This window comes from Caretta caretta, chromosome 5, assembly GCF_965140235.1.
Source record: "Caretta caretta isolate rCarCar2 chromosome 5, rCarCar1.hap1, whole genome shotgun sequence".
In the NCBI taxonomy this organism is placed as follows: domain Eukaryota; kingdom Metazoa; phylum Chordata; order Testudines; family Cheloniidae; genus Caretta; species Caretta caretta.
Window position 1 is genome coordinate 20,864,589 of NC_134210.1, and position 13,412 is coordinate 20,878,000.

At 39.0% G+C, this 13,412-nt stretch overlaps 1 protein-coding gene across 4 annotated transcripts in view; it reads left to right on the forward strand.

Moving 5' to 3' along the window:
• Window positions 1–13,412, forward strand: part of WDR7 (WD repeat domain 7) — a 375,678-nt gene that overhangs the window by 309,189 nt on the left and 53,077 nt on the right. For all 4 annotated transcript variants that reach the window (XM_048851745.2, XM_075128394.1, XM_048851746.2 and 1 more), the window contains one exon: window positions 7,318–7,417. In XM_048851745.2, the coding sequence (XP_048707702.2) occupies window positions 7,318–7,417 (100 nt within the window). The remainder of the gene's footprint in view (window positions 1–7,317; window positions 7,418–13,412) is intronic.

The following is a 13,412-nucleotide window of genomic DNA, read 5'->3' on the forward strand; positions in this document are numbered from 1 at the left end:
CTAATTCTTTTAATCTCCTAATGATCTCCCTGCTATACTGTATTAAATGTGCACACCTGTTGTGACTGAGTCTGTCACTTCAGCAGACAAAACAATATTATTAGCATTTTTGGCTTTCCCTTCTCATACAGTAGTCTTTAAATACCATATCATGGCTATAACAACCAATCTCTGTCTGACGTGTGTGTTGCTGTTTTCAAGCAAAGTCCTAGCTTGAGTAGTCTTGTAAAACCCATGGCTTTAAACAACAGTATGCTTGTTCAAATACTGGATTATTATCTTTCCTTCAGTTTTTCTTCTGTTTTAGTGGCATACAGATTTAGCAGTCATCTTATTAATGACTGTGATACTGAATCCATCCAATCTGGCTGTGATGAGATGAATCTCTCACTAAACAACATATTTTACAATATTTGATTAGAGTTGATATCTAGTTTTCCCTTTGCTTTTGTCATGTTGTGTATAAACTGATTTTTACCAATGCTCAATAGAATACCAGACAGAAATCATAAAAGTCCAAATAAAATAAAATACAGAAGTGCAGTGGGTTGACTGTAAAGTATGCGTGAAATTTTGAAAATGCTCAAGATAAAGTTGAAGTCAGAAACGTTGTATGGCTCAGAAGATTTCCTAAGAATCACGTAGCCCTGATTCAGCAGCCTGATGCATGTGAATAGTCCTATTGAGGTCAGTGGGATTGGGCATGTGTTTAGATACCTTGCTGAATCGAGACCTTAGGATGGAATTAACTGATGTTCAAATGTTGCTGTGTATTTGAAAACAGTTAGTCTGAATTTGAAACAACAAATGTTTCTTATTTTGCTTTTTACAGTGGAAGAATCTCACAGGAAGCAAATGTATTAGAGCTAGAACTTTATTTCATAGACTAAACAAAACAAGGACTTGAAACAAAATTTTAAAAACAGATACTTTCTGAGTTTCTTGTAGAATGCCAAGGAATTACAACTTAATAGGTAAAGGTGCTGTCACCCATGTTAATTCTTGGTCATCAGATCTCAGAGGAGGCCTGATTCTGTAAAAGGAAAGGAACAAAACTTTAAAATATGACTGAAGACTATCTGAAGTAAAGCCAGACCCCCTTGCAGCTAATTGCAAGACATTAAAATTCTAAATTAAGGTCTCTCAGTTGTCCAGTGAATGTATGATAATAAAGGGAAATGTATTACCTACACAATTAATATTTTTATGAATATTTAAGCTTCTACATTTTGTTACCCGCTGAGTCCAAAGAAATATCTTAAAGTAAAAGCATTGCATTAGCAAAATAGTGTCTTCAGCTCCATCATATGCAGACAATATCTTATTCTAAATGTGTTCTGAAGAATGTGGTGTGCTGTTAGTCACACAGCCAGACTTATTTCTTACATCACTCTTCAGTGGCTTTGGTATATAGGAAAGTAATTTAGAATCCAATTCGTGGTTATAATAGACCTCCCTTCCCTCCATAGTGAATAGGTACATTAGATTTATATAGGAGTTATTGCTAATTCTTCCCTCCTTCATATTGCTCCTCAAGATCCCTTTCTACCATGCTGCCTACAAGAACTTATCAGCTAATAGTAGGATAGGTAAAAAGTCAGTGGGGATTGCTGATTCTTATTTTATTTATTTATATTAACTCTGAAATGATTCAGACCATCAAGCTATATGTATAATTCACCTGTGTAAACTTATATACTTATTTCTCTTACCTTCTACCTCACTTCTCTCCTGTTCTTTTGTTTTGTTTTGTTTATCTGTAACTCACTTGTTGCACCTTGCCTTAAATTGGCTTTCAGAGTGAGATGTTTGCCTGTGTGACTGTGTAGTACCTAGGACAATAGGTTTCTTCATCCCAGTGGGGGCCTTAGAGCACTACCACATTACAAATTATAAATAATAACAAAAATAATTGTCAAATACTTGGACTGTATTTTACTGTTATTACTTACACAGAGCTATAGAGAGATATGGAATGGAATGACAAATACACAAAGATAAGAAATGGGCCCTGATTCTTAGTCTAAATTGTTACAATCTAATAAAATGTATCATATATTTTCAATATTCAGCCTGCACTCACTATAATATTTGGTTTAGATGCCACAACATATTTAGTAAATAACATACTGACCACACCAGTAATTTGATGGTGGTTTACAGTAATGTACACTAGTACATAACATCTTTTTACAGCAATTGAAAACATCTGACATGTAAGTACATGTATATTAAACATTTTCTGAGAAATAAGGAAGAAAAATATTTAGGATTTTTTCACTTGCCAGGAAATGTTTATTGTTAGAGAAAGGATGGTGTTTATTCCACTGTTATAAAACTACAGGCCGTATTCAGTCCTGTTGTAAATGGATACCTGAAGCCTATTTATGCCAGGGCTTAATATGACCCCTAGCAAGTACATTGTGAAAGTTACTGCATATTAAAGGCAACATACACTACACTCTTCCATTCTGTGGAGTTGCTGGTCATTATAGCATATTAAGGCTAAACTCCACCAATAACATTACAGCTGTGTAATGTGACTGATGTGGGGCAGGGTGCAGTACCACCTGCTGTCCCTGGGGCACTCTTGGTAGGGCTGGAGCCTGGTTCTAGTGGCAGCCCCTGGCTCCCCATGGTGGAATTCTGTGTCAGTGACACACAGACTGCAGGCAGCAGAGGAAGGTGGCACTGAGCAGGGAATGCAGGCTTCTACAGGAGCAGGCCAACAGAGGCAGACTCTGCACATATTCCTTTGCTGCTTCTGCTCCTTCTTTTCCACTCCACGGAGATGGGGTGTTTGGTTAGGAGGAGGAAGTGTTCTGAGCCTGAGGAGGTTTCTTCTAAGCTCTGGCAGGTTGTAAATCTCAGGGGTGTGCTGGATTGTATTGTGATCCTGGAAGTGTGTGGTGAGAGAGGGTTCTGTGCCATGGAGAAAGTAAGTAGCTAGAAAGAAGAAGGGTTATTAGCCTGGAGGATAGAGCGTTGCTTGTGTGAGGGGGTGTTCTGGGGTAGGTGAGGTTGCAGTGTCACAAGCCCTCATGATTTATAGCAAGTCCTATGATATCTGGTGATTTTCATAAAACTCCAGCTTCAGGAATCACTTGACTTATGTAAAAATCTAAGATTTCATTTTTTTAAAAATTTAAAGCAAGTTTCTGAGCTTCCTGGTTGTGGAGAGGCTCCACAACCAGAGGGCAAGTAAAAAATCCCAACTTTATTATTTTTAAAATCTCATGGTTTTTAAGCCAATCTCATGGGTTTGGGCAGGGAGAGTTGGGGTCTTGACTCATGATTTTTGCATGTTTCAGTTTGGCAATACTCTGGTTGACTTGGAGGGAGCTGAGGTGGCTTGAGCTTGTTCTGAGTTGGGAGGGGAAGAGTTTGGGCTGGCAGGATTAAATGGAGTCAGATGGTGAATGAGGTTGTAGGTGAACTGACAGTGTGCATGGATAGGAATTGGAGTTGAAAAGTAGGTTGGAGGGAGAGAAGTTGGGCCTAACAGAGAACAGTAAAGGGGCCACATTGCCCATGAACATCTGAATTTTTCATTCTGAAAAGGAGAGAGAGTTGTGGGGGAGGGAGTGTGTGTGCAGATTGCTGTGTGCAGATTGCTACGTGCAGCCCCACCTCTAAGTTGGGGCATGTCTGCCACTGCTGCTATAAAAGCATTATTTATTCAGTTTGACCAAAACTCCTCAAGTAATAAAATGAAGTGGATGCTGAGATGGAAGTTGTCCTTTTGCCCACCACAGCTTTTTCATGTACAATAAAAGCCCGGTACTAAGAGCATAGATTCCACTAAGCTGCCAAGTGTGTGTATGGATACATCAACTGGATTTGCAGGAGTGGAATTGCTGTCGGATCTAAATTTAGATGTAGATTGGCTGCTTTGAAATCATTATCTGTTAGCTGAATTCTGCTGTTTGGAAGCTTAGAAAGTGTGATTCATAGGATTAAAAATATTTAACTGTGTATATATTTTTACAGAAAGGAAATATTCATCTCTTGCAAACTCTCTAAAAGGGGTTGGAAACATGTTAAATAGATATTACAGCCAACAGATGAAAACATGATACTGTTAAGAAAAAAATTGAGAAGGCTAATGTGGTAGTAAAAAACAAATTAAAAGTAAAGAAAAAGTAAAATAGTCAAGAACTGAATGCAAATGGACTAGAATTGGTTTTGGAGGCTTTGTTTTTTTTATTTTTTATTTAAAGGTGAAAACAAAAATGTCTATTTTCCAAGGAGGTTTTTGCATTTAAAAAAAAATAACAAAACCAAAATTTTATTATGCAGACTGTTTCTCCTTGTCAAGGAAGAAAGCTGACTCAGCTGTCTCTGTCTAAATGGGCACTTAAAAAATCCAGTAAGGAAATGAATGCTGTCTGCTTTGGTCCAGCAGTTTGTGATGTTCTCATTTCTTAAAAAAATCTGCTGCCAACATGTGGATTGTACCCAGGCAGTGGAGCATCAGAACTAATGAGGGATAAAGGAATTTGTATTAAAATCCCTTCCTTTCCCCCCACAAATGTTCACCTGGAGTTATCAGATACCACTTTTTTGTTTGGTTGGTTTTAGTACATATTTTTCTGCGAGAATAAATATAAAGTCTTGAGTTTACTGATTGTATGAAACAGTTTTACAAAATTCCTGAGGCAACTACTTTATTAAGCCTGGCAAGTAAAATTTGACATGGCTGATGTGAAATGTGGGTATGAATTTAGTTAAGTGGTCCCCTGCCTTATTCACTGAATTTCATTCAACGTACATATCTTATATCAAGTTCATATTCTTTAGACCTTGAGGGCATCTATTTGCCCATAGCATTATCAGTTACCTCACCCAAAATACTCATTCTTCCCTCTGCATGGCTCCTGGATTGCAGTCTTTACACGTGGCTAAGCCCATGTTTCCAACACCTTTTTTTACCCTTAATGAGGAGTGATAAGAAGACAGAATAATTTCAATGCTGGCCTTAACTGATGGATCTGAAAGCCCAGAAATCAAAGAGATTGACCAGGCTGGTACCAGGGAAGGGGAATAAGAGGCTTAGTATTGAGGCTGGAAACATGCTGATGGATCTTGGGGATGGAGTGTTCTGTACTGACAGAGCACAGGACATAAGTTAAGGCATGGGATAACAGTCTTAGCAGCTTTTTATGCTCTCATGTGATATGTCCTTGACTGTGCATGTCCTTTTAATAGCACTAGTGCATGGATGGAGGAGCAGTGGTGGGCAGAAGTTGTGGGAAGATAGGGCCTCAGAATTTTATACTAAGTTATTGACCTCGGCATAGTGTCCCAAGAGGATGGACAAGAGGATGGACAACCATGTGGATGGTGCAGGCAGACAAGGCCAGATTGTGACCTTCTCTTTCCTGAGTCGCAGCAGATGCTGGGGCCAATCTTGTGAATCTGGCCCTAACTTTATGCACTTACTCCTTTAAAACAGAGACCCAAAAGTATAATCCATACTCTTCATTCCCTTCAAGCCCTTTAACCTATTATCCTGTATCAAAATTAACCATCCACTTTTTTACAGCCCATTATGTGCTCTTTTTCTTCCTGACTACCATTTTGCACCGTAGGAATGAGTGCATGATTGTTGTATTTGTATAGATGATGCAGCACTCTAAGTCCTTCAAGAAGAAAGGTGATGTATCAGTGTAAGATTTTGTTAGCGGTGGTGTTTAAAGCCATATATATGGTCAGCACCATATTTTTACAGCATGACTCTAGCAGTCTCACATAGAACCTGCTTGAGTGAGATTTAACTCTCAAGAATATAATAGTGGGCACTTTTACTTTTTTAAGATCTGATTTGTGTTTTATCAGAAAGGTATTCTGAAGTTCCAAAGGGCTTGACTTTGGAATAAGGAGATTGGCATTGTGTGTCATGTTGGAGATGTAATAATGGCCTGACTTTGAAGTGACTGTGTGTTTTAAAGTAATGCTATGCTCATGCACTGCATAAAGTATCATGTGACATTAAGAAATACAACATACTTCTCAATTCTTCCTCAGCTGGAAGAATATTAGTGCCCTTAATACCTATTGTTGTTCATAGCTTCTTATGTAAAGATACTGTCATTACTTCGGCGTTTTTTTCCTTATCTTTTTTTAATGATCCTGTGTAACTGAGTGGCCTCTTCCCAGGCATCCCTTGCCTCAGTTTCCCTTTTGAGTTTCCAGAAACTCTATGGAAGCATGTTATCAAGTCCATTAATATAACTTATTAACCAAACATAGTGCAAAAGTCCCAGAGCATAGTCCATATTACCCCAGTGCAAGGAGTCCTTAAAATCACACATCCTCTTCTCCATTTACATAACACATACTTGGTTCCAATGTCTTCTGCCATACCCAGACTCCCTGCAAATCCTCTTTCATCCCTCTACCAGAACAGCCACCCTAGCCCTCCTTCCTGGGTCAACCCCACTCTTCCCAGCAGGATCTCCCTCAGCCTCTCAACTCAGACCCTCACTTAGGCCTCAGCTATGCAGCAAAGAAACACCAGTGAGTAAACACCTCTGCTGCTCCCCCTTCTTTCAGACCACTCTGACCCTTGGCTCCAGCTCTCCAGCTTAAAGCCAGCAGGCATCTCCCTCTGCTGCTCTTCCTGCCATCAGCGCTCTCCAGCTTTCGGGGGGAGGGGAGAGGAGAACACCAACAAGAAAACCCCTTGCACACCTGCCTTCAGCCCTTTCCCAGGCAACTCACATCTCCTGCTCTATCTCCTAACTCACTCAGTCTGCTCTGACACCCTGGATCTCATCTGGTTTCCTATAGCCCCTTAGGTGCTACCCTGCCTCTTAATTGGGCCATCTCGGAACATGTGGACTGAAACCGGAGAGCTGCGCCCAGTTTCATTTAATGGGCAGCACCCCCACCCCCCCATTACATCCTGTCTTTCCTTTCTGATGTTCAAGCAGACATGTTTTGGTACTGTTCAGTGCAGAAAGGTTCTTATTTAACCATTCTGTATTTAAGAGTTGTCAGTCTGTTATTTTATTATAACAAAATTCACATTTATTCAAATATATTATAACGCCTGTGCATGCTGTTACCTAACTTGATAAACAAGTCTCATAAGTCCTGAGATATAAAACGTCTGGCTAGAGTGCTGCATTATTTTATTAGGAGTCAGTTGGGGGTTTTTTTCTAAATGAAAAGTATGTTGGAGACTAGTAACCAAAAGATAGCTTAATAAAATCTCCTCACTAATATTAAGCACTAATATTAATGACCAGTTAACTTTCACATCATGAAACCAGGTCAGATCTCACCTGTTCCTTGTTATAATGTTCAATGCAGGTTCTACATGGTCAGCTATTATGAGCGGAGTCACAGAATAGCAGTTGGAGCTCGCCATGGTTCAGTGGCCCTCTACGACATCCGGACTGGAAAATGTCAGGTAAATAAATCATTGTGACTTTCTCCCCACAGCATGTGGAAGTTATTGAAAGGAAAGAGAGACTAGCTCTGCGTCAGTTGACATGCTGAGCTGCTGGAACATTATGGAGAATGCTAAGGGGATCAATAGTTTAATGAAGGACTCAAAGTATATAGAGCCCTACTGTCTTCATTCACTGTGACTGAATGGCTGCCATAGATGGGTTAATAACAGAAACCCCAAATAAGGTGTTACTTGTGACAAACTCCTCTGAAATAAATCTCTTGTATTTGAATTATGATTTTATATTTGTCTGATTTTCAGTATGAAGAAAATGTACTGGTTATTTTTTTCTACCGTTCTCCTTTACAAAATGTGCCTATATTTCAAATATATTAACTTTTCTGGTATTAAACAAAATGTGTAGTTAGATGAGCAAGATAATGTCAACCCAAAACAATAGGTTGCACAGTCAGATTATGGTTCAGGGTAAATTTTTCAGTCTTTATATTGGAATGATGAGGACTTAGTTGAATATTATTTTGTAGTTGATAATTTTTTCATAAAATTTAAGTGTTAATTTTCTCTCTTATTATTGATAATATGATAAAACCCTGGTAGAATTCCAAAAGCTTTTAGATTAAATGTAAACTAATTATTTTAACTAGGGCTGTCAATTAATCACAGTTAACACAAGCGATTAACGCAAAATAAATTAGCTAGATTAAAAAAATTAGTCATGATTAATCACAGTTTTAATCCCACTGTTAAACAATAATATAATATCAAGTTAAATTTATTATAAATATTATGGATGCTTTTCTACATTTTCAGATATATTGATTTCAGTTACAACATAGGATACAAAGTGTACAGTGCTCACTTTATACTATTATTTTTATTACAAATATTTGCACTATAAAAAAGACAAAAGAAATAGTATTTTTCAATTCACCTCATACAAGTACTGTAGTGCAATCTCTATCATGAAAGTACAGTTTACAAATGTAGATTTTTTTTTACATAAGTGCTCTCAAAAACAAAACAATGTAAAATTTCAGTGCCTAAAGTCCACTCAGTCCTATTTCTTGGTCAGCCAATCGCTCAGACAAAGAAGTTTGTTTACATTTATGGGAGAAAATGCTTCCTGCTTCTTATTTACAATGTCACCTGCAAGTGAGAACAGGCATTTGCATGGAACTGGTGTAGCCGGCATTGCAAAGTATTTGTGTGCCAGATATGCTAAACATTCATATGCCCCTTCATGCTTTGACTTGTAGATTTTTTTTATCTTTTTTATAGTGCAAATATTAATAATCAAAAATAATTATTAGGGCTGTCAATCACAGTTAATACATGCAATTAACTCAAAACAAATTAACACATTGTTTTTTAATGAGTGTTAATCAGTGTGCCGTGCTCAGGGGAGGCACCACTGCTTGTCTCTGTGGCAGGGGTGCCCTTCCTCCTGCTGCCCTGCCCCACTGCTTCTTCCACCTCCTCTCCCTCCTACCCATGGAGCCACCCGCTGGCCAAGCTGCTCCAGACTGGGAGCCTGCCTCCTGTCTGCTGTGCAGAACGGGGGTGGGGGGCTGATGTGGTGGTGTTTTCCCTCCCCTCGCCCATGTACCCGGTCGCTGCTGAGCTGGGGTCGGGGAACAGGGGGAGCCTATCAGCTGTTGGCTTAGGAGTGAATGCTGCCGACAGCAGCTGCTGCTGGCTGAAAAAGCATTCAGGCTCCTGAGTGCGGTGCTTAAAGAGACAGCGGTGCCCCAACACACATGCGCGCACGCACACACACTTCCCCCAACACCAAAAATATTTAAATAAATGGTATTCTGTATTGTTTAACAGTTCAATTAAAACTGCGATTAATCACAACTATTTTTTTAATCTCGCAATTAATTATGATTACTTTTTTAAATCATTTGACAGCCCTAATTTTAACTACCTTTTGTTTTGTGGTTTTTATTTGCTCTTCTAATTCTGTGTATAAATATAATGCTGCTTGTAGTTTCCAGATAGACAGCCGCGGAGACTGAAATCCTCTGTTTATTTATAGAACAGGAAAACAGCAAAGACAATGGTACATATCCTCATGCTTCCTCACCTCTTACCTGGAAGGACTAGGAGTAAGAGGGTAGTTCAGTGTCCAATCCCAGCATCTGATCCTTGACTTCTCAGCTGAGATTACTAGCAAGGCTGTCATTTGTGGTAGTATTTATTATGTGAACATCTGTCCATTGGGAATTGGTTTGAGATCACCAAATTTCTTTTACAAACAGCCGTATGATGGTAACAGACTTTATCAGCTGGCAACCTAGAGGTGAAAGCCTCCATTTCCTATTTCTGATCCCGGAAGCCATCAGCCCCTTTACATATCCTGTTTGGCTTAAATATTGAATCAGTTCCATAAGACTTGCAAAGCTTTAGTAACATACAAATCAGACCGACAGTTGACATTTTTAAAGTGATTTGTTTGTAATATCACCTGAAAGCTAAAGAAATCACTAGCTCTGATTATGTAAATCTCCTGGCCTTTATGGAAGGCTAGCCTGGATTTTAATCATTGATTGTGTTCCATCACTACGAACTGTGAGTTATTTTCAACCCTGTTATCACATGAACAGCCTTGACACATCAAACCATGGGGGGCTGTTTGATCCGGATAATATTATTTCTTGCCTATAGAAGCTATCCCATTCTGCAGTTTTCAGACCCTAGCTATGGCCTACCTTCTCACTGCAAAGGCATAGTCAGTTACTTCCTTTTTTCTCAAAATATGTTTTCTTGACCCTCTTTGCAAGCGTGCTATGAACATTGCATCACTTTCCGCTCCAATCATTCAGCAATCAAGGTCATAGTAAGGCTTTGTATTGAGCATCTCTGTCCATTCCGAAACTCGTCATGACATCTTTGCTGTATTCTTGATCTCACTGGAAGCTGGGAGTGAAAAACCCAAAATAACCTCTTAGTCTGGGTCTCTCTTGCCTGTGGGCTAGTCCATATACTTTTTATGCTAATTTTTAAGTATTTATCCATCCACTTCACTATAACTCTGTTGTGCCTGTATATTCCCATTTAAGGAGAATGACAACGTACCCAATTCTTTAATTTAGCTATTACATTTGTCCTACACTTTGAATTCTTAAATTTTCAACTTTATATTCATTTACTAAAATGACTCTTGGATAAACACATGGGTATCTTTATTTCTGAAGTAACTCTAATTTTGGCAAGTATGTCCCCACAATAGGATTTCCAAAATATGCTATCAAATGTCTTATCTACTGGTCTAAAATAGTTAAAAAGCATCAGAGCTGTTGATAGACAAGCTAATTAAGTGCTTACAGCTACATGTATGTGTGTGGTTGCATCTGCAGTTAAAATCTTCCCTCTGGATTGGTTTGCCCTTGGTTTGGCAGACATGCAAAAGTATCTTATCTTGCCGATATTCCCCCCCCCCCCCCCCCGCATTCTTTTAAAATGCATTCTATATAATAACTATTGGGTATGTTGAAAGAGATTGTCTCTGGCTAATGTTTGCAAGTCATTTATCCAGAAACGCCCTGTTTTCATTTTTAATTGAGATTTTATTGTATTAAATTACTGGAACCTAATCCTGATTTGTTTCAATAAATGGTTTGAAGAATATTGTAGTTAATTGTACGTTTTAGTGGAATATTTAAGACCACCTGTTTCCTTACTGTCCTTCAGACTCTAAACAAATCATGTGAAGGGGCAGATAATTTTGGTTGCCAGGGAAGGGCATTCAGAGTAATTAAATATTACCATTTGCAGTTTTGATTTTTTTAAAAAAATTCCATGTCATAATATCAGAAAATTTTTTGTCACAAATATGAGAAATGATTAGGGGAAAAAACAAAAGCCATCAGTTGACTTTAGGCTTCATGTTCAGAATATGATCTTTTGAGGTGCTCCTCACCCCATGACCCCTATGGGAAGGTGCTTAACATTAATGGAATCAAAACCCTCCATTTCTTAATATAGATAATTTTATTACAGCTAGAAAGAGCCTTCTGTGATGGGGCAGAAGAGGAGAAAAGAAGTGGGGCAACAGGAGATAGGTTAGCTTACCGAAGAGCAGAGGGGATTTTTATAGGCTTTGACTGGCTCTACAGCTGAATCCTGTAACGTTTTTTAAAAGAGGAAAATATCTACCATCAGTATGGGAGACAGGGAGGATGGGAAATATTAAGAAAGACAGTAAAAAATAGTCCCCCCCAATCTCCTCTTTCACTTTGCCTATTTAACATATTTTAGTGACCTCAAGGGTATTTTGATCCTGAGATAGATATTAAAATGGTGTCTGATTTATAGATTGAGGATGGACAGAATAGTCTTCCCAGCGATGAAAATAGGGAGCAGTCGGATGACAATCTTATATTATCCAATTTAAAGATTTAACAGTTACATATTTATAAGGGCTCTTCTGCCTGTCTCTATATGGAATTATAAAGTACACACAGAAGGTGTTTGTTTGAACACTTACTTGAAGGATGCTTCAAGAATCCAGCAGACCAAAAACATGTTTTTTAAGAAAGAGTTTTAAAACGTCAGAAACAGTTTTGAGAACAGAAGGCTTAAAAGTACTTCTAGGTCCAGGCAACTTGTCTGATTACTGCAATAGTTGCAGTGAGAGCTGACTACTTAAGTGGATAGTAACATTTCAAAAAGAAAAGGAGGACTTGTGGCACCTTAGAGACTAACAAATTTATTTGAGCATAAGCTTTCGTGAGCTGCAGCTCACTTCATCGGATGCTGTAGCTCACGGTAGCTTATGCTCAAATAAATTTGTTAGTCTCTAAGGTGCCACAAGTCCTCCTTTTCTTTTTGCAGATACAGACTAACACAGCTGCTACTCTGAAAAGTAACATTTCATGAGCTTTTCCAGTACTCTTTGCAGCGTTAGATCTCAGTGCAGACACTGCTTATTACATTCCATGAACAAAAAGAAAAGGAGTACTTGTGGCACCTTAGAGACTAACCAATTTATTTGAGCATAAGCTTTCGTGAGCTACAGCTCACTTCATCGGATGCATACTATGGAAACTGCAGAAGACATTATATACACAGAGGCCATGAAACAATGCCTCCTCCCACCCCACTCCCCTGCTGGTAATAGCTTATCTAAAGTGATCACTCTCCTTACAATGTGTATGATAATCAAGCTGGGCCATTTCCAACACAAATCCAGGTTTTCTCACCCCACCACCCCAATACACACATAAACTCACTCTTCCGCTGGTAATAGCTCATCCAAACTGACCACTCTCCTTACAATGTGTATGATAATCAAGGTGGGCCATTTCTAGCATAAATCCAAGTTTAACCAGAACGTCTGGGGAGGGTGGGTAGGAAAAAACAAGGGGAAATAGGCTACCTTGCATAATGACTTAGCCACTCCCAGTCTCTATTTAAGCCTAAATTAATAGTATCCAATTTGCAGATGAATTCCAATTCAGCAGTTTCTCGCTGGAGTCTGGATCTGAAGTTTTTTTGTTGTAAGATAGCGACCTTCATGTCTGTAATTGCATGACCAGAGAGTTTGAAGTGTTCTCCGACTGGTTTATGAATGTTATAATTCTTGACATCTGATTTGTGTCCATTTATTCTTTTATGTAGAGACTATCCAGTTTGACCAATGTACATGGCAGAGGGGCATTGCTGGCACATGATGGCATATATCACATTGGTGGATGTGCAGGTGAACGAGCCTCTGATAGTGTGGCTGATGTTATTAGGCCCTGTGATGGTGTCCCCTGAATAGATATGTGGGCACAGTTGGCAACGGGCTTTGTTGCAAGGATAGGTTCCTGGGTTAGTGGTTCTGTTGTGTGGTATGTGGTTGTTGGTGAGTATTTGCTTCAGGTTGGGGGGCTGTCTGTAGGCAAGGACTGGCCTGTCTCCCAAGATTTGTGAGAGTGTTGGGTCATCCTTCAGGATAGGTTGTAGATCCTTAATAATGCGTTGGAGGGGTTTTAGTTGGGGGCTG